Source organism: Gossypium raimondii, chromosome 1, assembly GCF_025698545.1.
Source record: "Gossypium raimondii isolate GPD5lz chromosome 1, ASM2569854v1, whole genome shotgun sequence".
NCBI classification, from domain to species: domain Eukaryota; kingdom Viridiplantae; phylum Streptophyta; class Magnoliopsida; order Malvales; family Malvaceae; genus Gossypium; species Gossypium raimondii.
Genome location: NC_068565.1, coordinates 14,152,228 through 14,173,195, shown reverse-complemented (window position 1 = coordinate 14,173,195; position 20,968 = coordinate 14,152,228). Strand labels below are relative to the sequence as shown.

The following is a 20,968-nucleotide window of genomic DNA, read 5'->3' as shown; positions in this document are numbered from 1 at the left end:
CAAACAAAATTGGTAACCCTAATGACATGTCATTTGTATCCTACGAATTTTTAAGGCTCAAATGGGGCTCGGTATTCTTCATACTTCATCGATTATGCATTCGATAATTATACATTGAAATTACACAATCCACATACATATATTTCAATTAAAGTATATAACTACACAATTTAATTACACAAACTTACCTTAAACTCGCACGGAGAAATACGATCGTTTAATCCACGACTTTATCCTTTCCCCGATTTAAATCTGAATGTGGCTTTTCTTGATCTATATAATCAAATTTAACTAATTTAAGCATCATTCTATTAAATTCAATCCAAAATTCATGTTATGGGAAAATTATCATTTTGCCCTTATACTTTTAACTTCTTTACAGTTTAGTCCCTAGGCTCGTAAAATGAAATTTATGCAATGTCACCCCTATGTAAGCCTAGCCAAATTTTATATGTGCATATAGTAGCCCATACATTTGAAAATTCCACACATTTAACACACAATTTTTATATTTCTCAATTTAGCCCATAATTGACAATTCCATTAAAAATCTCTTTACAAAAGTTGTTTAACAAACAATAAGGATTTATTTTCTTCCATTAAACTTCAAAGCCCTAGAATTTTCATCAATGGAAAATCTCAAACTATTCAATAGTTTTTCAATTTAGTCCCCTAGTTAGCTAGGTTAAGCTACAACGATCCATAAAACATAAAAATCATCAAAAAGGGGCTTAGAAATCACTTACATGCAAGGAATTTTCTTTGCAAATTTTCAAGCTTTTGAAAGGCTCCTCTTTGCTGCGGTGGAAGAACACACAAATATGATGGCCTATTTTGTTTCATTTGATTTAATTTAGCTTTTATTACTTAATTACCATTTTACCCTTACCTAACTTTAAAAATTACACAATTACCAAGCCATGTACATCCATGTACATCCACTATCACATTTAATGGTCTAATTACCATATAAAGACCTCCACTATAAAGTTATATAGCTATTTAACACCTCTAGCTAATAGAACACAACTTTCGCACTTTACGCGATTTAGTCCTTTTTCACAAATTGAGCATACAAACAGTAAAATTTCTTAACGAAATTTTTATGCAATCATAATATCATGCTGTAGATCACAAAATAATATTAAAATAAATTTTTTGACTTCAAATTTGTGGTCTCGAAACCACTATTTCGATTTCACTAAAAATGGGTCGTTAAACCGGTCACTGTAGAACCTTCCAGAATATAAAGACTGTCGGTTCTTTTACCTTTTAACAAAACAAGAGCCCCACGAGGCACCTTAATGCCTTTCGACTTAATGTTGATTCTACAACCTTTTGAGTCTAAAATACTCAATGAGATGAGATTCTTTCGTAAAATACCTAATATCTAAGAGTGTCCTAATCGCCCCATTGTGCATCATAAATTTAATAGTACAAATACCAATTATCTTATTGGATGAATCGTTTCCCATGCGCAAAACTCCACCTTCAACCAAACTGTATGTGGAGAATCATTCTCTATTGGGACACATATGGAAAGAACATCCTGAATCTAGGGTTCATTCGGACGTAAGTTCGGAGCTTTCGCTCGTTGACACTAACAAGAAATCATCACTGCTTTCATTGGCCAAATTAGCACCAGTTACATCTTCCTCGTTACTCTCAGTAGCCCTTTTATTTCGCAGTTTAAAACAATCTGTTTTGACGTGACCTAACTTCTTACAATAGTGGCACCTTTTGTCTCGCTTCTTTGATGTTATCAAACAGAAGCTTGCTTATCTGTCTTGCTATCCAAACCAAACTCATTGTTGAGTTTGTCTTTACTCAACAAATGACTCTTCACATCCTCGAACGAGAGTTTGTCTCTGTCATAAATCAGGGTCTCCCTTAAAGACTTGTATGAAGGGGGTAAAGAATACAATAATAGCATAACCTGATCTTCATCATCAATCTGAACCTCAACGTTATTTAAATAATTTAAAAGGGTAATGAATTGACTGATGTGATCTCTAAGAAGCTCATCTTTGTTCATGTGAAACGTAAATAGACGTTATTTCAACACTAAACGGTTAGCCAGAGACTTAGCATAAAGAGTTTCTAACCTTTTCCACAAGGTGGATGAGGTCTTCTCCATTAATACCTCCTGCAATACTCTATTCACGAGGCACAACTGGATTGCAGACAAGGCATTTTCATCAAGCTTTTCCCATTCAGACCGATTTAGATTCTCGAGCTTTTTCCCGGTAACGACCTTTTTCAGCCCAGTCTGAATTAAAATTATCATCATCCGAACTTGCTACAGATTGAAATTTGTGACACCATCAAACTTCTCAATGTCAAACATTGTTGTTTCCATCTCTGAACGGGCTGACCTACGAAAATTGAACTAGCTCTAATTACTTGTTTGTTGCTTAATCGGGTCAATTCCCAACATATTTAATCAATTGAAAGGTGTAATTGTATTCTCCAAAATTGATCTGAGATTCGAATATTATCAACTAAAAGTGAAAGTTAGTGATGTGCCGAAAACAACGTTCTGTACATGGTATGGTCACAATTCCTAATCAATGTTTAAGAAATTCAACATTATAAAGATAATCAATCCTACTTTCTACAGGGATTTTTATTAATCAACTTTTAAAAATTATTAGTCAATCAAGATGCTAGAGATCTCATACAAAATCAATATCTCAAAATCATTCAATCAATAAAAACTAAATATTGTATAAAAATCTTAATCTATCACAAAAAAAAGCCACAATATTATGTTTTAGAAATTAATTAATGATGCTTGAAAAGAAAAGAATAATTATTACCAAATTAGGGAGACTTGTTTGAAAGTATTGAAATATTGATCACTTACCTTGTAAAAATTCTAGAGAATGTGTGAGAGATTAAAAGAAATTTGAGACAAAATTTAAAAGAAAGTGAGTGGAGAGAGATTAATTTATTTTTATATAAAATAAAATTTTCAAAAATTTTGGTGGATTATTTTACAATTTTTTTGTGAGCTCAATTTACTAATTATATAAATTAAAAATATATATATATAAGCAATTTTTTTTTTTGAACCAGTTGAGTTTACAATCACATATGTAGTTCCGCGACTGAGTCAGTACATACAACCTTTCGTGTTCGTTTCCGTGGTTTAGTGAGTCCATCATGATATCATAGTGTTTAACTCAAAGTGAAATAGGGATTTTAGTTTCAAGTATGGCAAATACAGTGAGCGTGGTGACTTACCTTGTGAGGTATATGATCTTAAACTTCTGCATATGTAGTTATAAACTTCATGGGAACATCATTCTTTCTTGTACTCTTGAAGGAGTCATTACTAATACTGAGTTCGGACATTAATGCTTTCATTTTCATGTTTTGCTAAGTGAGGATTGTTGTCTCTTTCAGATTTTAAGGTGCTGTTGTTATTGAAGCTTTTTCATGTTTTGTTAAAGAGTTCATGAATGATGGAGGGCTTTGAAATTGTGTTTGTGAGGCATTCAATTCATGTATAGTGTTATGCTTGGCGATGGAAAGGTGAATATTATGGTGGTTGTTTGGTAAGAAACCCTTTGGTTTGTGATGCTAGAGATGGAGTAGCTACTGTGACAAAAGAGAAGATTATATGTAATTATAAAGAAGATTTTTGCTGAAGAGCTCAACATTCTTGGCAGCAAAGCAAGAACTCAACGACCATTATTGGACTGGGCTCGAGGGTTTTTTACATTGATAATCAATTCTCTATTTGGATTATGTATAAACTAGGATTTTTTTTATAATTAAGGATATTATGATTGAATATTGATTAAGAGCCTAACATTCTATATCACCACATGCTAAATGCAAATGGTTGTTGTCGGGTTATGCATGGTAGGCCCCATTCTCCTTCTGCCTCTTCTCTTCAAACTTTTAAAGCTTAACACAACTATACACTTTGGTGTTCAGTTTTTGCTTCGTTTCTTCCAACTAGCTGAAGTGTATGTATGTATGTATGTATGTATGTATGTATGTATGTATGTATGTATGTATGTATGTATGTATGTATGTATGTATGTATGTATGAGAAAGTAGGATGCAATTGATAGAAGGACTACACACAGCAACAAGTAATTAATTCAAAAGATGATTGCAGCTGCATGCATTGAAATGTTATATGTTCATGTCACTCTGCTGTCATTACAAAATGAGCTGTTTATTTTTTTTGTTAACATGAACATTGGAAAACCCTTGGCCACCAACTATACCATCTGCGAGTAAAAGAAAAAAACAATCATAAAGTTGCAACTATTTAAGCCTCGTAAACTTTGCATTCCTCATCTGCTGGGTTTGTCTTGCAGTAATCCTCCAAGGGGTCACCGCTTCCAGCTACAGGCATGCCCGGCCACTTGCTTGCCACCAAGTGTGCCAGATCAACAACCCTTTGGCTGCATATTACATTGTAACAGTTATTAATCTACAAAATCAAATATAAACATCACCTACACTGATTTTAGATTGCTTGCCTAAAGCTCACCTGTAACCCCATTCATTGTCATACCAGGCCACCACCTTGACCATGTCATCTCCCATGACCATGGTCAAGGAAGAGTCAATGGTGGAAGAAACATCAGAGCACCTAAAGTCCACTGAGACAAGAGGAATATCGCACACTTCCAATACACCCTTCAATGGTCCCTCGGCTGACTTTCTAAAAGCAGCATTCACATCTTCAGCTGTAATGCCCTTCTTCTCAACATTCACAACAAGGTCAACAACTGATACGTTTGGTGTTGGCACACGAAGTGCAATGCCATTCAGCTTTCCCTTGAGTTGAGGAAGCACAAGAGAGACAGCCTTGGCTGCACCTGTGCTTGTTGGTACAATGTTCAATGCTGCAGCCCTGGCTCTCCTCAAGTCACGGTGCGAAGCATCTAATAGCCTCTGGACCATCACCAACAAATAATTTTAGTTTTCTTCGTTGCTCAAGCAATTCAATTGGGTGTGAGTGTTTGTGTTTGGTTAATTAGTATGATTACCTGGTCTCCAGTGTAAGAGTGAGTGGTTGTCATTGTACCCTTCACAATGCCTGCAAATCAGTTTTGGCAAAGTGAGAAAAGGATCATTCTCAAAATGTTCAAGCTTTGAAATGATACATAAATATGAGAAATGCTTACCAAATTCTTCATCAATGACTTTCACAAAAGGAGCCAAGCAATTTGTGGTGCATGAAGCATTGCTGCAAGTACAAAATGGCAATCAAATTCTAAACCACTAGAACAGAAGGAACAAGGGGAATGATTTTCGTTACTGCTCTATTAGCATGCAACTCTTCATTCAAAACTGACCTGATGATGTTCGAGACCTCATGGTCGTAATCCCCTTCGTTGACTCCAACAACATAGGTTGGAATGTCTGCACCTTTAGCTGGAGCGGTTATGATAACTTTCTTGGCACCAGCTTGTATGTGCTTTCCAGCTCCAGGGCCATCTACAAAGACTCCAGTTCCCTTTAAGGTGCATGTCAAATGATCAATTATAATTAATACTCTTTAGAACAAGCTGAATAATAGATTGCAGGATATGTTTAAGGGCACTTAAGGGCAAAGGACCTACCTCGATTACAATGTCGATACCAAGTTCAGCCCAAGGAAGCTTGAGAGGGTCCCTGTTAGAGACGACCTTGATGGGCTTCCCATCAACACTGATGGTTTCATTGTCAACTATTTTCACATCAGCTTTGAAAGTTCCCAGCATGGAGTCATATTTCAGCAAGTGTGAAGCCTGTGTTTATATTGTATACCGCAGTTTAATGAATGAAACTAATCAAACCAAACCTCATAGGTTAGCTCTTATAAAGCATGACAAGTGAAACTTAAGTTACTTACATTCTTGACACCACCACTGTCATTTACAACAACAACCTCGAGGGGTGAGTCCTTCCTGCCATGCCAGCATCGGAGGAAGTTCCTGCCAATGCGTCCAAATCCATTGATTGCAACCTTCAGTTTGGCAACTGTTTCTCCCCTAACAGATGTTGATGGTACCCCTACACCCTAAATTTCAAACAGTTTCAAGCCATCAGCACTATCATATGCAACAGTAGTAAGATTAGCAGGATAATCTTATCTCTTAAAAAGTAAAGTTATTTAGAAGAGTGCAGGAACCTTGGGACTAAGTTGGGCAGCCAGCACGTCGAAAAAGGAAGCATCTCTAACATTCTTGGCAAAGGTGACGCATGAGCTGGATCGAAGTCCAGAGAATTCAGTCACTTCCAGTCTCTGCACAACAAAACCGAAATGAAAATAAAACCCTGAAGCAAATTAAAGAGCAACAAAAAGCAGAAGAAAGAGGGAGACCTTGGAAGGGCATTGAGTGGGGAAAGAGTGAGTGGTCTTAGATGGAAGCCTGGTGTTGGCAGGGATTCTTGAAGGAGCTAAAGCAGCGTTTGTTGCCATGGCTGATGGCTGTAGTTAAAAACTAAAAGATCAACGAACCTCCCCACTACTATTTATACACTTGAATTTGGTGTTTTGGTTAATATATCATTGGATATAAATTATGGTTGAAAGTGAATTAACGTAACGTGTGGTGAATATGGAGGGTGTTCAAGATATATGTGATAAGATTGTATGGGAGAACTGAAGCTCATAATTTCAGCCACAGCACCATCCCTTGTCATTTCTCTCAAGTGCATTAGCAGTTTTGCACTGTGTTAAATGACCACAAAAAAAAAAAAATCTGCAAGTCGTCAAGAGAGAAAGGACTCAAGCTCAATGGAGCAGTGCCCAAGATGTGTACAAGCAATAATTTTATGGCTACGAGGAGATTATTTTGGATGGTGGTGAACATTTAGATGAAATTAAAATATCCATGTCATTGTACGTTCGAAGGATAAACTAATTTTGAGGCTAATAGTAATGAAACCCCACATCGGAGACTGAGAGAGGGGTATTCTATTTCCAAACAAAGAGATTCGATTAAAATTTTCTTCCAAACATCAAATGCAGGATATTTATTTTAAGTAAAGATTGTTCCAAGTATTAAATCAACCTTACAAGTAGGAAACACCTCAAATGCTGCTCTGAAAAACTTGTCGCAAACCTTGAGCATCTTACCTTCATGTACGGCAAAAGTTTTTAAAGTATTCATGTTTTTAGCAACAATCACCACATATTCAAATGACAGAGTTACACTGTTTTGTCGAGAAAACAGGAAAATTAAAACAGACTAGTTAAACCACCATTCGTAAGGCAATTCATATGGCAGCTTCAATTTCATCAGAGTTTACAGCAACTCCATTCGGGGCATCTTCAGATCGAAGCTGACCGGAAACATCATCAATGGCAGCGTTCAGCTGAGCAATCTTCTCAGTCAGTACCTTCCGAGTTTTCTACACATTAAAGGTCACTCATTATTCTGCTTTTAAACCCATAAACTTTAGACAACACATAAATGCTGGTCCATCAACTTCAAAGCACACACTACTCAGGCTATTCCAATATTTAGAGGACAATAACTCTGAACAGAGTAAGTGCTCACCTCCAAAGCTTTTTCTTCATCATATATGAATTTAGGCAGTCTCTTCATAAGGTCCTTACTATCAGCTACAGCTAGTGCCTTGCTGATCTATAGAAGGCAAACAGCATAAGAATCTAAGTAGTCGACAATCACCATCATATAAGTCATTAATAGTAAGTTGACATAGGAAAAATAATAGTCAAACATAAATAGTTTCCAGAGTTCTGGCTGTATGTTTTAGACATCAAAAAGGGGGGGGGGGGGAGTTAGTCAATTATGAAACTATAGCTGTAGAGTGTAATCCATTGAAAATTATATGGGGGCTTTTTAATTGGTCAAAATAACAAATATACATAAAGGAGAGCAAGGAGATAGTTTAGTATAATTTCTACAGCAATTTGCAACGGTAATATCACCTGAGGGGCAAATACACAACCAAGTGCACCAACCACGAGCCCTCCCAAAACAAAACCTCCAACAAAGGCATTAGCACTGCTTGACCTTTCGCCATCACTGTAAGAACATATGAAGCCGACAACTTGGGTAATAATACATGCTAATGTTCCCAACAGAACATATCAAAAAAACACAAAAGAGAGAACAGAATATGCACGTACACAAGCACACACACAAACCTAAGCATACGGTTGCTAGTACTTCTTTAATTATCTCCCAGTTATAGGAAAATTAACAGGAATAATCATTCATTATTTGGCTCAAATTGTCTGAAAGATGATACCTGTATGAAGCTTGAACAGTGAGAGGCCTTCTAGAGGTAGAAATATGCAGTTTCCTTAAATGACCAGAATTGAATGCCAAGTTGGTGGAGCTGGCACTCCCATGAGAACCTAGCAAAAAAATTTGCGCAGGGAAGGTAAGGAACAGCCTTTCAAAGCTTTTAAAACCAAATGGATGGTGCACTTGTAAATGCACAAAACATAGCTTGGATGGAACAAAAATTAGAGTTAATGATGCTATGATCTCAAAGGTAAAACAATCTTATGATCTCAGAGGATGGAAAATAACATGTTGATGATGCTATGATTTAACAAATTCTAAAATTGAAAATTTGAATTGATGTTAAACCCAGATTCTTGCATCAAAAGATGTAAAATGCTGAACTAAAATGAGAAATAACGAAAAATAAAGCCTAACAATTAATTCCACAACCAAAGTACTTTCAACAAATCCTATTGGCATCTTTCTTTCGTTTCTACCTGACAGCACTTGCAGTCAATATTACCTTAGGTTTAATAGCATGCCAAAAAAAAAAAACAAAAAAAAAGAAGACAAATATGCTAGGAAATATAATAAATTATAGGCTTGAATCTGCAAATAGGAGATTAGTTTAGAATCAATAGCCTCAAGGTGCCAATGTTCTAAGACCCATCAACAACTTCAACACTGAGATATGAATCCAAGTCCATGGAAACAGCGAGCATGGATTTATATTTTGCTAAGAAACTTTCTTCTTTTTTCTCAATCATGATGCATTAGACGTTAAATCGTACTCCATTAAAAATAAAAGAAGCTAAAAAGATCGAATCAATTACCATGAACAACAATAAAATTATAAATAAAACAATTAAGAGTGAAGAAAAACGAAATGTGAAGGGATTGTTACCAGAAAATAGTTGAAGGGGAGGATTTGTCGATAAAACCAAAGAATTTGAAAGGGTAGTCATTTTTTAAGAAATGAAACGAGACAGTTGAACGAGGAGGGAAACAAAATAAATAATCCAACCCCGTTGCTACTCCTCCTGAGTTGTGAGTGAGTGAGCGAGCGGACGAGTTAGTTCGATGATACCTATGCTGCCTTTTGCCCTTCAGCTACGAGCTTGACGACCAAATTTCGCCGTGGATCTGTTGCTCTGCTTTCGGCCCAATCTCTTAACTTTTTAGATTGGACTGTTTCCTTCTTCTTATTGGATTGGACCTAGAATAATAAATTTTGTATTGAATTGTTTAAAATTTTTTTTCATAAGTTTCGATTTAGTCTTTTTACTCTAATTTTGTCAATTTTAGTTCTTCTATCTTTTGAATTTTGAAATTTCAATCATAACCCAAATGGAACCAGTTAAATCTGTTTGACCAATTTTGTTATTAGTCTCATACTATGTATAAGTTTTGGATTTAGTCTCTATTCTCCGATTTGATTATTCTTAGTCTTTATCATTTAAATCCATCAATTAAAATGATACAACTTTTTTTTATAAGTACTATGTGGAAATAGTAAACTAACATGGTATTACCCGTGTAATAATATGTTTGCATAAAAGATTATGAAAATGGTATAATTTAATTTAACAAATTTAATGAGAAATTTTAAATTTTAAAGAATTAATACACAGATAGTAACAAAAACTTAGGTATTATATAATTTTATGGACGGTTAATTAAGTTTAGTGAGTTTAATTTTAAGATTGTCCAATTCACTAGCCACTGTATATATTATCAATATATTAATTTTAAAATAAAAGATGTTTGATGGGGTCATCTCTAGCAATGGAAATAGGAAATAGGAAGCTGAGGAGCAATGCTGTATTCAATACCTTCTAAGAAACAAAAGAATGTTCAAACTTAATTATAGAAGGCGCATGTTAACAAGAAATACAAAACAAAATGGACAGTGAAATTTATTATATGTTAACAAGGTTTATTATATGTTTGAATCCTTCATCATTAATACCCTACAAATCTACCATTATACTAAATAAATCCCAACAAACCAATCTCATTTGCTATATATATATGTCATCAATTAAATTTACATATTAGTTGTTTCTTTTAGTTTGTATGATCTTTTTGGTACGATAAAACTTCAACTTCGAGGTAAGTCGAAAAATTGTTTACCATTTTAATAACCTCTATCTTTATAATTTTAAAGGATTAAATCAAAGTTTTATCTTTTTAGGGGGCCAAAGTACAACTTTACTTTTACTAATTTAAATTTTTAAAAATTTTATATTTTAGAGGGGCCAGGTCCCTGTCAGCTCCCTAGTTTCGCCCCTCTTCAACTTTACATAAAAATCATTTTAATCTCCATTTAATTTTTAATTTTTTTTGTCAAATCACTCTAAAATAAATGGAAAAATTAATATTTTTAACTTTATTGATGTAACATATACGTGGATTGTCACATGTACATCAATATTTAATTACTTTTAAAATTTTAGAATTTCAATAAAATTATAAAAATATTTTAAAACATTAAAATCTTCAAATGATTTAAAAGTATACAACTTATAAAAAATTAATATTTTAAATTTTTCTAAGTTGAAGGAAAAAATCATTATGTTTTAGAACTAATAGGACCCATAAATAAATAAATATTGTACTAGTACTTAGTTAAAGAAAGAAGGGGAGTAGAGAAAGTGTAAGGAGTAAAATTCCTTAGGTACACGTGTTCTAAACTCCCTCCCTCCAGGTAATGAAGAATATTTTTCTTAGGAAGATCCACAAATATAAATCCCACATCCATTAATAAATATACGGAATAATATAATATTTATCTCTTAATTTTGTAATTAGTTTCATTTTAGTATATGTACTCTTTTTGTTCATTTAACACTTAAATTTGACAATTAAATTTAAATTTAAAAATATAAAAATTTAAACATTTTAAGATTATGCTGCATCATTACTTAAAAATTTATATAAAATTTTAGGTGATGATGTGGTGTATAATCTCAACGTGTCTTATTTACTATTTTAATAATTAGACTGGTGGTTGAACAGATCAAACCACTCATTTTTTATTCAATCAGTTCAATCAATTTGACCATTGAATCAACAATAATTAAATAAGTAATAAAAATTCATAAAAAACTTTAAAAATTACTAAACCGGTTGAACATGCTTAACTATTGATTTTTGTCTTGATTTTTTATTTTTATCAATTTCAAGCAGTTGTCGAGTTAATCGAGTCAACTACTTTGTTCGGCCGTTATATCGTCTAACTCTCAGCCCGGAGAAAGTCAGGCTTGTGGACCACGGTTTTGAGACAGTCCAACACCTTTCAATCTCAGACAAAATATAATATATATCAGATGGGTGTTGATTAATACTAAGTGATAATTGAATATAAATAACCACCGGTGGATCCCAATATCTGTTTCTTTATTACATTAATTCTCTCCCTTGGATTGGCTGCATTGGCCGGCTTGATTCTATATTGTCCTAAGCTACGGGATTGTTAACTTAGATCACCATATTGCCCATCACCAACCTTCCACATAAAACCATGCAAATCATGACAAACTTTTGTTCATAGAAACCGTGTCTCAAATCCAAACGCGCTGCCCACTTGCATTTCTTCACTCCATTTTTATATGCTTTCCGCCTTCTTGTTATACTTTTACATTACTAAGCGTTTTGGTTTTTGCAAAAATGGCTACCCCTAAGGAAAGGTCACTGGAGGAAACGCCAACATGGGCTGTTGCAGTTGTGTGTGCAATATTTGTGATCATATCTATACTCATAGAACATGGAATTCATTCTCTGGGAAAGGTATTTAATCTACTAATGAAAATTTCATACTAATAATTATGATTATGATTATGATTATAACCTTTGTTGATGACATGCAGTGGTTTCAAAAACGCCAGAAGAAAGCCATGATGGAAGCTTTAGAGAAAATAAAAGCTGGTTAGGTTATATATATATATAGTACTTGTTCATCATATTGTAGGCAAAATGCAGTCTAATCCTTAATAAATTAAATTCCATTATAATTTGCAGAGTTGATGCTACTAGGATTCATATCCTTACTACTTACTATAGGAACATATTCCATTCCAGCGATATGTATCCCAGAAAAGATAGGATATACGATGCTTCCATGCAAACGGAAGCCTGGGTATGCAGGAGATAGTGGTAAAGATGGCAACAAAGGGGGCGGCGGCGGCGGCGGCGATGAAGATCGCCGGAGAAAGTTACTTTCTTATGCTGAAGATATGGTTTGGCGTCGAGTCTTGGCTTCATCCAAAGGAAAAGATTCTTGCCCTAAAGTATGCCGCCGGCCCTTTTTTTTAATCTATTTTCAACATTGTTGATAATTAACCTGATCATTAATTTCTGTATGAAATGATAGGGTAAAGTTGCCCTGATTACACAAAGCGGGATGCACGACTTGCACATATTCATATTTGCGCTTGCTGTCTTTCATGTTCTTTACAGTGTAGCCACCATTCTCATGGCTAAGGCCAAAGTAAGTTCTTTTCTTTTCCCCTTGAAGATCAACCGGTTTGGTTGTAGAGCTGATATTATAGTTGTGGTGAATTGAATTTGAACAGATGAAGAAATGGGAGTCCTGGGAATCAGAAACTAAAACTCTCGAGTATCAGTACAGAAATGGTTAGTCTTTCTACTTTTCGCCTTGCCTTTTAGGTCTAAATTATGAAGGTTGTATGGAAAAGAAAAAAGTTTGGAAATTGTGATTGATATTGATACTTGCATTTGTATATGTTACACATCAGATCCTTCAAGGTTCAGATTAACCCATCAAACTTCCTTCGTCAAACGTCATTCTGGTTTCTCCACAATTCCGGGCATGAGATGGATAGTAAGACTCTTCCAATTTCTTCCAACTTCTTCGTCAAACCTAATTTTAAAAAATTTCAAATCCAACTAAAAATGTTAAAAATTAGTTGGAAAAATTTGATTTGTCATTCTCTTATTGAAAAGGAATAGGGATAATGTGAAATTACAGTTTCATATAATCCTTTCTCATTTTAATTGACCCTTCGTTTAATTTACATAAAAAATTATTAACTTTATTGAAGTGACACACGTATAGATATCATGCAACAATTAATTAATTTTTTAAATTTAAAAATTAAAATTATAAAAGTTAATTAATTGTTGGTGTGGCATAACAAAGTTAACAAACATTAAACTTTTCATTTATTTGAAGGTGATTTAACAAATAACGTAAATTCAAAGCATAAAAGAGACAAAATTAAATAAATAAATTTTTTTGTAAAATTGGAGTGTAAATAAGTAGAGAGACAAACAGAGTTATGCAATTTTACAGTTTTACATTTCTGATTAATATTTGATATATTAATAAACGAAAGGGATTTATAAAATTTACTTTTGAGTATATTTGGTTAGCTGGAATAAAAAAAATCTAAAAATATAATTATAGGTGGCCTTCTTCAGGCAATTCTTTGGTTCGGTGAGCAAGGTGGACTATTTGACCATGCGCAATGGCTTTATCAACGTAAGTAATTGGCCGGCGTACATCATCTAATAATTTGATTAGCAAATTGCTCAGCTGGTGAGTTCAACTTTAATCACCAAATATTAATGGTTAATGCAGGCACATTTTGCGGCTAACACAAAATTTGACTTCCATAAATACATCAAAAGATCCATGGAAGACGATTTCAAAGTCGTTGTCGGTATCAGGTCTGCTTAAAGCCACTTTAAATTTAAATTAACTTTATATTGCTACTCTGAAATTTATTGGTTGTTGGTTTTTGGGATGTTGCAGCACACCTCTGTGGGCATTTGCTATCATCTTCTTGCTTCTAAACGTTTACAGTTTGTAATTCTACCCCTTTCTGATTAGCATATCATAAATTAATAAATGGAGTATTTATAATATAATATACGTGGTGCATGCAGAATGGCAAACTCTCACCTGGTTGTCTTTAGTCCCACTGACTGTAAGCCACCCACATCCTTAATTAAACTTTATTTGTTATGGATTGAGAAATAAAAGTAGAAAGATTTGGTGAATTGTGTAGATACTTGTATTGGTTGGAACAAAGCTTGAACTGATCATAATGGAAATGGCGGAAGAAATCCAGGAAAGGAGTGCAGTGGTAAGAGGGGCACCAGTGGTGGAGCCAAATAACAAGTATTTCTGGTTTAATCGACCCCGGTGGATTCTCTTCTTGATACATTATACATTATTTCAGGTAAATTAATCATGTTTTCCTTAATTAATTACCAGCTTGACATCTATTGGTTTATTAATTAAGTTTGATTGATATTTATGCAGAATGCATTCCAGATGGCATATTTCCTTTGGGTAGTGGTAAGTAGTGTCTTCCTCTATTCAATGTTTGACTCTATTTATTCTGAAATTCCATATACAGTGATTCATATGTTTTATGGTGCAGTTTAAGTACAGCCTAGGTTCTTGTATCCACGAGAAACCGTACTTTGTAGTGGGAAGGGTGGTTGTTGGGCTGTTCCTTCAAATTCTATGCAGCTACATTACCTTCCCGCTCTATTCCTTGGTGACGCAAGTGAGTAGTAGAACAAGTGATTATCATTATTAATTGTCCATGTGATTTGGTTTTGCTGAAACTCCCATGAGTTTACAGGTTGAGAAGCACATCAATAAGGATTTTGTTTTCCTGTTCTGTCAAAAGCTTTACAAGTTCAGAGTGCTTAACTCAAGTGATACCCTCCTTCGAGATTCTCTATATGCTAGAGGTCTTGAGTACTTTAACCTTGCCAAGACACTACGAGTCACTTTCGTTCTATAAACTTGTAAGACTCCTGGCAGAGTAAAGAGATAAAACCCTGGTCAAGAATTACCAAACTTGTTGACGTATTCTTCTGACTTGTGAACCCATAAAACTTTGGGTTGAACCAAAACGCATTAACATTTATCATTATGATGATGGATCTGTTGTTGAGTTATATGTTGGAATGAATGCAGATGGGATCGCACATGAAAACTGCAATATTCGAAGAGCAAACAGCCAAAGCTCTGAAGAATTGGCGGAAGGCTGCCAAGAAGAGAAACAAGCAGAAGGAAAAGGGAGGAGGAGGGATGAGTAGCCCAATGTCGGTGTCAATGAGCGGTAACACCACACCGAGCCGAGGGACATCGCCTTTACACTTTCTGCACAATCACAAACATAGGTCCACCGCCAGTGATCAAACCGATGGGGTTCTTAATTCCCCCACCCATTCCAACTTCTCTTACCCCTCCGACACTGATCTCTCTGATATTGAAGCTGCCGCACTTTCTCCTCCTCAACATTCAACACAACTTGATGATGATGATGATCATCATCATCAACATAATATTGATTTTTCCTTTGACAAGCCTTAAGTTAATTCACTAGTTCCATTGTAATCCAAACAATATTAAATTGCTTAATTAATTTCTGTGCTAGGATTACTCACCAATAGTTATAATTTATGAAAAATAAATCAAATTTTTTTATTGGGATAAGTACAATAAACAATTAAACAAAATTTGAATTTGCCTTGAAGCTCTCATGCACTCTTTTATGAAAAACAATCATATTTTTTAATCCAAGTATTGCGGTAAACTTTTCTTTTATAACATCGTAATTAGGGTGAAGTGAAAATTATTGAAAGGGGAAAATATATTTATATAAAATATACATGTTGAATGGTTTAAGTCTACTTTCAACTATATATTTTAAATTTGGAATAATCTTAATCCCAAAATAAATAAAAAATAAGTTTAATACTCAATTTGTATTAAGTATTATAATTATTTAAGTTTCTTAATTAATATTTAGATACTATTCATACTTAGTATTACAATTATTGAACTTTGTTTTTACTAGATTAATATTTAGATGCTACTTTATATTAGTTTATTAAATTAGTTACTAAAATTATAAATTCTATAAAAGAAATCAAATTATAAAAAACTTTAAAAACTTCGAGGGCTAAACACAAAATTTTTCCTTTTTTAATAATATTAAAATAAAAATTTTAAAATATAATGGGGCTGAAAATTTTTTCCACAGTTTGGGCGGGGCGGGGTGTGCCCCTGTGTACCCCTAAATTTGCTTATGTTTTGTAATAGATCTGATTATGGGTCGGGCCACCCGGCCCAGTCTGAAGGACTGCTCGAAATGTGGAAGAGTTTAGGCAAAAATAAGGCCCGTTTAAAAAAGGGCCGGACCTCGGACAAGGCATTTTTGGCCCAACCCGAATTCACTAAATAACAAAAAAAATCTTTTTTTTTTTACTTTTTAATATTATTTTCTTATTGTTTTCTCCTTATTTTGCTACCATTTTACTATTATGTTACTACTATTTTATTGTTATTGTTTGGATATTGTATAAAACTTATTTTATTGTTAATTTTGTTATTATTTTAGAGGCATTTGCTTGTTAAGTTACATCTATTTTAGTGTTATTTAAGTATATATATTTTTTAAAATTTATTTTCAATTTGTTGAGAAACATTTGTTTTGATGTTTTTAGTATTTTTGATGTATTACATATATATATTAAAATTATATAAAAATTAATATGGACGGGCCGGGTCGGGCCCGAGTTTTAACATTTTTATCTAGGTCGGGCTTGAACAAAATTTTAAGCCAATTTTTTAGGCCGGGCCTAACAAATGAGCCTAAATTTTTAGTTGAACCCGATCTAAATCCGACCCGGCCCATGCACACCTTTAGTTTGTAACCTCAAATTTTATTTTCCTGTACCTTCTAAAAAATGTACAGGGTGTTCTATTTTTTTATTTTTATTTTTATGTATGTATTTGTAACGGGTAGTGATTTAAGCTTTATAAATAGAGCACGCATCCAAAGTTAAAAAAAGAAGAAATATTCCCTCATATTTTATCTTTCTTTTGTCACCTATTTTATTATAATTATTTTTAGTTTCATAATACGTATTCAATATTTCGTTGGAGGTTAAGTAGTTTAGGCATGCAAAATTCTTGTTCAAGCAACAATCTAAAATATGTGATTTTCTATACGAAGATTTTAATATTCTTAATGAAAGAAAAATAATATATTGTGAGATATTTAAAACAATGCTCATTATTTACAAGTTTATTCCTGTAATCTTTTATAATAGTACCATTTATAACTTCAGAGTTTTAAAGGCATTACATTTCTTTCCTTCCCTTAAGAAGTATGGTTCAAATAGCTGTAAATGTTGCTGTTTCATCGTATCTTCATTTTCCCACATTGTCTCTTCCATATCATGATATCTCCACAATATCTTTACCAAAGGAATTATTTTATTTTTAAGCTCCTTGATCTCTTGAGTAAGTATTTTCACAAATTCCTCTTCATAAGTTAAATCAAGATAAATCTCAACTTCTTCAAAAGTTATGATATGAGTTTGATCTATATCTTCTTAACATAGAGACATGAAAAACATTATGAATCATATCCACATTAAATAGTAAAGCTAATCGATAAACCACTTGACCAATATGTTCAAGTAGCTCATAAGGTCTAATGAGTATCAAATTTAGTTTACCTTTCTTATCAAATCAAAGAATCTTTTTCAAGACAACACTCTTACAAATATTTTGTCACCCACATTACACTCTATATCTTTTCTTTTCAAATCGTCATTAACTTTTGTCTATCAATTATTGTTAAAGGATTATTATTATTATCTTACATTAGTCTAGAGAAAGGGAAAGAACTAGTTAACCTACGAACCAGTTGAATCAAGATAAAAATTGATTTAGTTGATAGTTAATTCAAATTTTATAATTTTTAATAATTTATTTAATTAAAATTAGACTGACCATCGAATCAAAAATTGGTGACCTGACTAATTTGATCACCGATCTCGTTTCAAAATCAATGAGTTTAAGGGTTCGTTTGTTTGCCAGTAAAATATTTTCATTGTTTTACGGTGTTTATTTGGTGGAAAATGAATTCTCAAAGGAAAACATTCTCCAAAACAGGGGTAAAACCAATGCATTCTTAAGGAAAATGTCTTATTGATTTTCATCCCGTAAGACATTTTCCCTTCTCCTCTTCACTCTCATCACAGACTTGAATAACAGTCATTCTCCCTTCCTTGTCATCTCTATCCGTCGGCCTCCACCTCTCCTCCTCATCTCTACCCGTTGGCCTCACATCCTCATCTCTGCCTTATCATCTCTGTCGGTTGACCGTCATTCTTACCAAGTCTTCCTTTCTTGTTTGCATTTCGAAGAAACCCTCAAAAATGAAAATAAAAACAAAAACAAAAACGATCTTTCTAGTCTTATCAAGGTACATCATTGTCTTTTTCATATCAAGGTTTTGCATTCAACTTATTTTTTTTAGAGAAATGGAAGCTAATTGCTTCATTCGAAATAGGTCTGTTTATTATTTTTAAGTGAATTTATTATTTTTATTATATATTTTTTTACTTTGGGCTAAACTGATTTGCGTAAATCAATTAAAGTAAATACTTGCCAATATATCTTGTACAACTCCCTTCTTTTTATTCTTAATGCTTTGGGTGGCGTTTAAGTTGGCTTGGTTGCTTTGATTCACTTTGTTGGTTTCTTATGCAGTTTATTGATATTTGCTTCTATTATCTTTATTCCAAGTTTGTCTCTACTGGTGTACTAAAGTTTTGTGTATTTTATCTTAAAACCTAAGGAGCTTAGTATGTAACACCCCTTAACCCCAAACTGTCGTCGGAATAGGATTACGAGGTATTACCGGATATCTCAGACAATTTACAAATAATTCTTAAATAAATAACAAACATATTATAAAATGATTATAAATTCATATAAATTTATGCTAATTGGCTTCATTCATTTTTTTAAAAAAATTTCGACAATATTTCTGCTTATTTTTACATAAAACCCCTGCAAATTTCAAAACACAATCAACCCAATTCCAGTATTTCAACCAAGGCATTTATTTACTTAAATCTTACTTTACAACAAAATTATATAAACATACCAAAATAACCATTATAATCCTTATGTACATGCCACTTTCACTTAAGGAAGAAAATATCACAAAAATCTTTATGTTGGAGTCGGGATTGATCTGAATGCTGAACCGGAACCTTTGATTTCTATCGATCTGCGCACGGAAACAACCGTACACTGAGTATTTCATACTCAGTGGTATTACCATAATTCAAATAATAATAATAACAATAAAACATAATCATCAAACATATCATGCACATATCATGCACAAATCATACATACAAGTTTAAACTCAAATTTCATAATACAACAATAACAATTTATCAATTAATATCATATATCCACAATTTGGGCTTTGAACACATCATGAACCTTAGATTCATTTCTCAATCTCATATCACATTTCAATTCACAATTCAACTTTTCATTTCATTTCAATAGCTCGATTGATCAACTCATTCAGTTTATCATTTCATTATTTACCCTATTAACAAAACTCGGACTTTGGCGGATACACGAATCCAACCAAACACTCTAGTATAGCACCCAGTGCCTCATCGGATAATTCGAAGCAATAGTTGACACCCAATGTCTCATCGGCCAAGCCGAAGAAAGTTGGTACCCAGTAACTCATCGAATCTATCCGAAGAAATATAGTGACACCCAGTGTCTCATCGACTCAAGGTCGAAGTATCCCTGAACTCTTCCAATCCTATGGCATGCCAACTATATCCGACTCAGCCTGACTAGTTAATAGGGTTTTAAATCACATATAACCTCAACTCAATCACAATTTCTCATATTTTCAATTCAATCATTTTTCCACCTTTCAATCAATAATTAATCCATAAATTCACACATTTTCACAACTCAATACATTTCCATTCAATTTAATATCAGTCACAATTCGATTCAAATTCACTTCCCGCTTTCAATCAACAAACAATTCAAATATTAATTCATATCAACTATTCCATTTAATTCCCACTCATCTTAATAATAATAATAATAATAATAATAATAATAATAATAATAATAATAATAATAATAATAATAACACTTACCTCACATTTCATTTACCAAACACATAAATTAAAATTTAACATTTAATAATAATAACTTGAATTATGGTAATACAAACCGTAAATCTCCCGTTTTAGTCCTCGATAGCTTTCTTCTTTCCTTTCGATGTTGATGCCTCGAATTCTTTGTTAGCTATGAAAATAATAATTATTTTCACTATTAATTACAGCATTAAATTATAAAAATAATAATAATAACAATTAAATTTTATTCAATTCCTACTTATTCCCAATTTAATTCTACTAAGTTTACTTACTTTTCTAACTTAATTGTACTTCTTTTCTACTTAATTCTTTGCCATATTTAACTCAACTATTCAATATTCATAATAAAACCCTAATTTAAAACTTCTTACAACTTAATCCCAAATATGTAAAACTTATAACCTAGTTTACAATTTAATCCTTTTATCAATTCTAACTAGAAATTCTATCAACCAAACCCCTAATTTAACAATTTGTTCAACATGAATCATGTTCAAAAATCTAAGAACTTACAAAATTTTAGCTTAATTTCAACAAAACTTTGTTCTAAGACTTCTAAAACATCAAAATTAAAAGAAAAGGACTTGATTGACTTACCTTTAAAGCTTTAAAACCTTATTTTCCTTTTTCTTTCTTTTCTTCTTTCTTTCCCCGTTTTCGAAAGAGCTTCTGTTCTTTTTTCTTCTCTGTTTCTTTCTTTTACTTTATTTTATTTGCTTTATTGTTTTTAATTACTAAATAATTAATATAATATTAAT

General features: G+C 33.0%; 3 protein-coding genes across 3 annotated transcripts; 1 reads left to right on the top strand and 2 right to left on the bottom strand.

The window, feature by feature from the left end:
• Positions 1-4,110: 4,110 nt before the first annotated feature.
• Positions 4,111-6,502, bottom strand: LOC105783386 (glyceraldehyde-3-phosphate dehydrogenase B, chloroplastic). The gene is made up of 9 exons (XM_012608811.2): positions 6,335-6,502; positions 6,143-6,256; positions 5,864-6,031; positions 5,592-5,759; positions 5,325-5,485; positions 5,154-5,215; positions 5,016-5,065; positions 4,514-4,920; positions 4,111-4,424 (listed from the first exon to the last, which is right to left on the bottom strand). The coding sequence occupies exons 1-9, from the start codon at positions 6,431-6,433 to the stop codon at positions 4,289-4,291; spliced, it is 1,365 nt and encodes a 454-aa protein (XP_012464265.1). The 5' UTR covers positions 6,434-6,502; the 3' UTR covers positions 4,111-4,288.
• A 459-nt stretch (positions 6,503-6,961) lies between these two features.
• LOC105783394 (uncharacterized) lies at positions 6,962-9,328 on the bottom strand. Its single transcript, XM_012608824.2, has 5 exons — positions 9,121-9,328; positions 8,236-8,344; positions 7,913-8,009; positions 7,518-7,604; positions 6,962-7,368 (listed from the first exon to the last, which is right to left on the bottom strand). Exons 1-5 carry the CDS (start codon positions 9,179-9,181, stop codon positions 7,234-7,236), a joined length of 489 nt encoding a protein of 162 aa, XP_012464278.1. The 5' UTR covers positions 9,182-9,328; the 3' UTR covers positions 6,962-7,233.
• A 2,545-nt stretch (positions 9,329-11,873) lies between these two features.
• On the top strand, positions 11,874-15,625 carry LOC105783379 (MLO protein homolog 1). The gene is made up of 14 exons (XM_012608801.2): positions 11,874-12,005; positions 12,086-12,143; positions 12,237-12,505; positions 12,589-12,705; positions 12,791-12,851; positions 12,974-13,059; positions 13,645-13,719; positions 13,819-13,907; positions 13,993-14,042; positions 14,127-14,167; positions 14,249-14,422; positions 14,506-14,541; positions 14,627-14,755; positions 15,175-15,625. Exons 1-14 carry the CDS (start codon positions 11,886-11,888, stop codon positions 15,571-15,573), a joined length of 1,704 nt encoding a protein of 567 aa, XP_012464255.1. The 5' UTR covers positions 11,874-11,885; the 3' UTR covers positions 15,574-15,625.
• Positions 15,626-20,968: the final 5,343 nt, after the last annotated feature.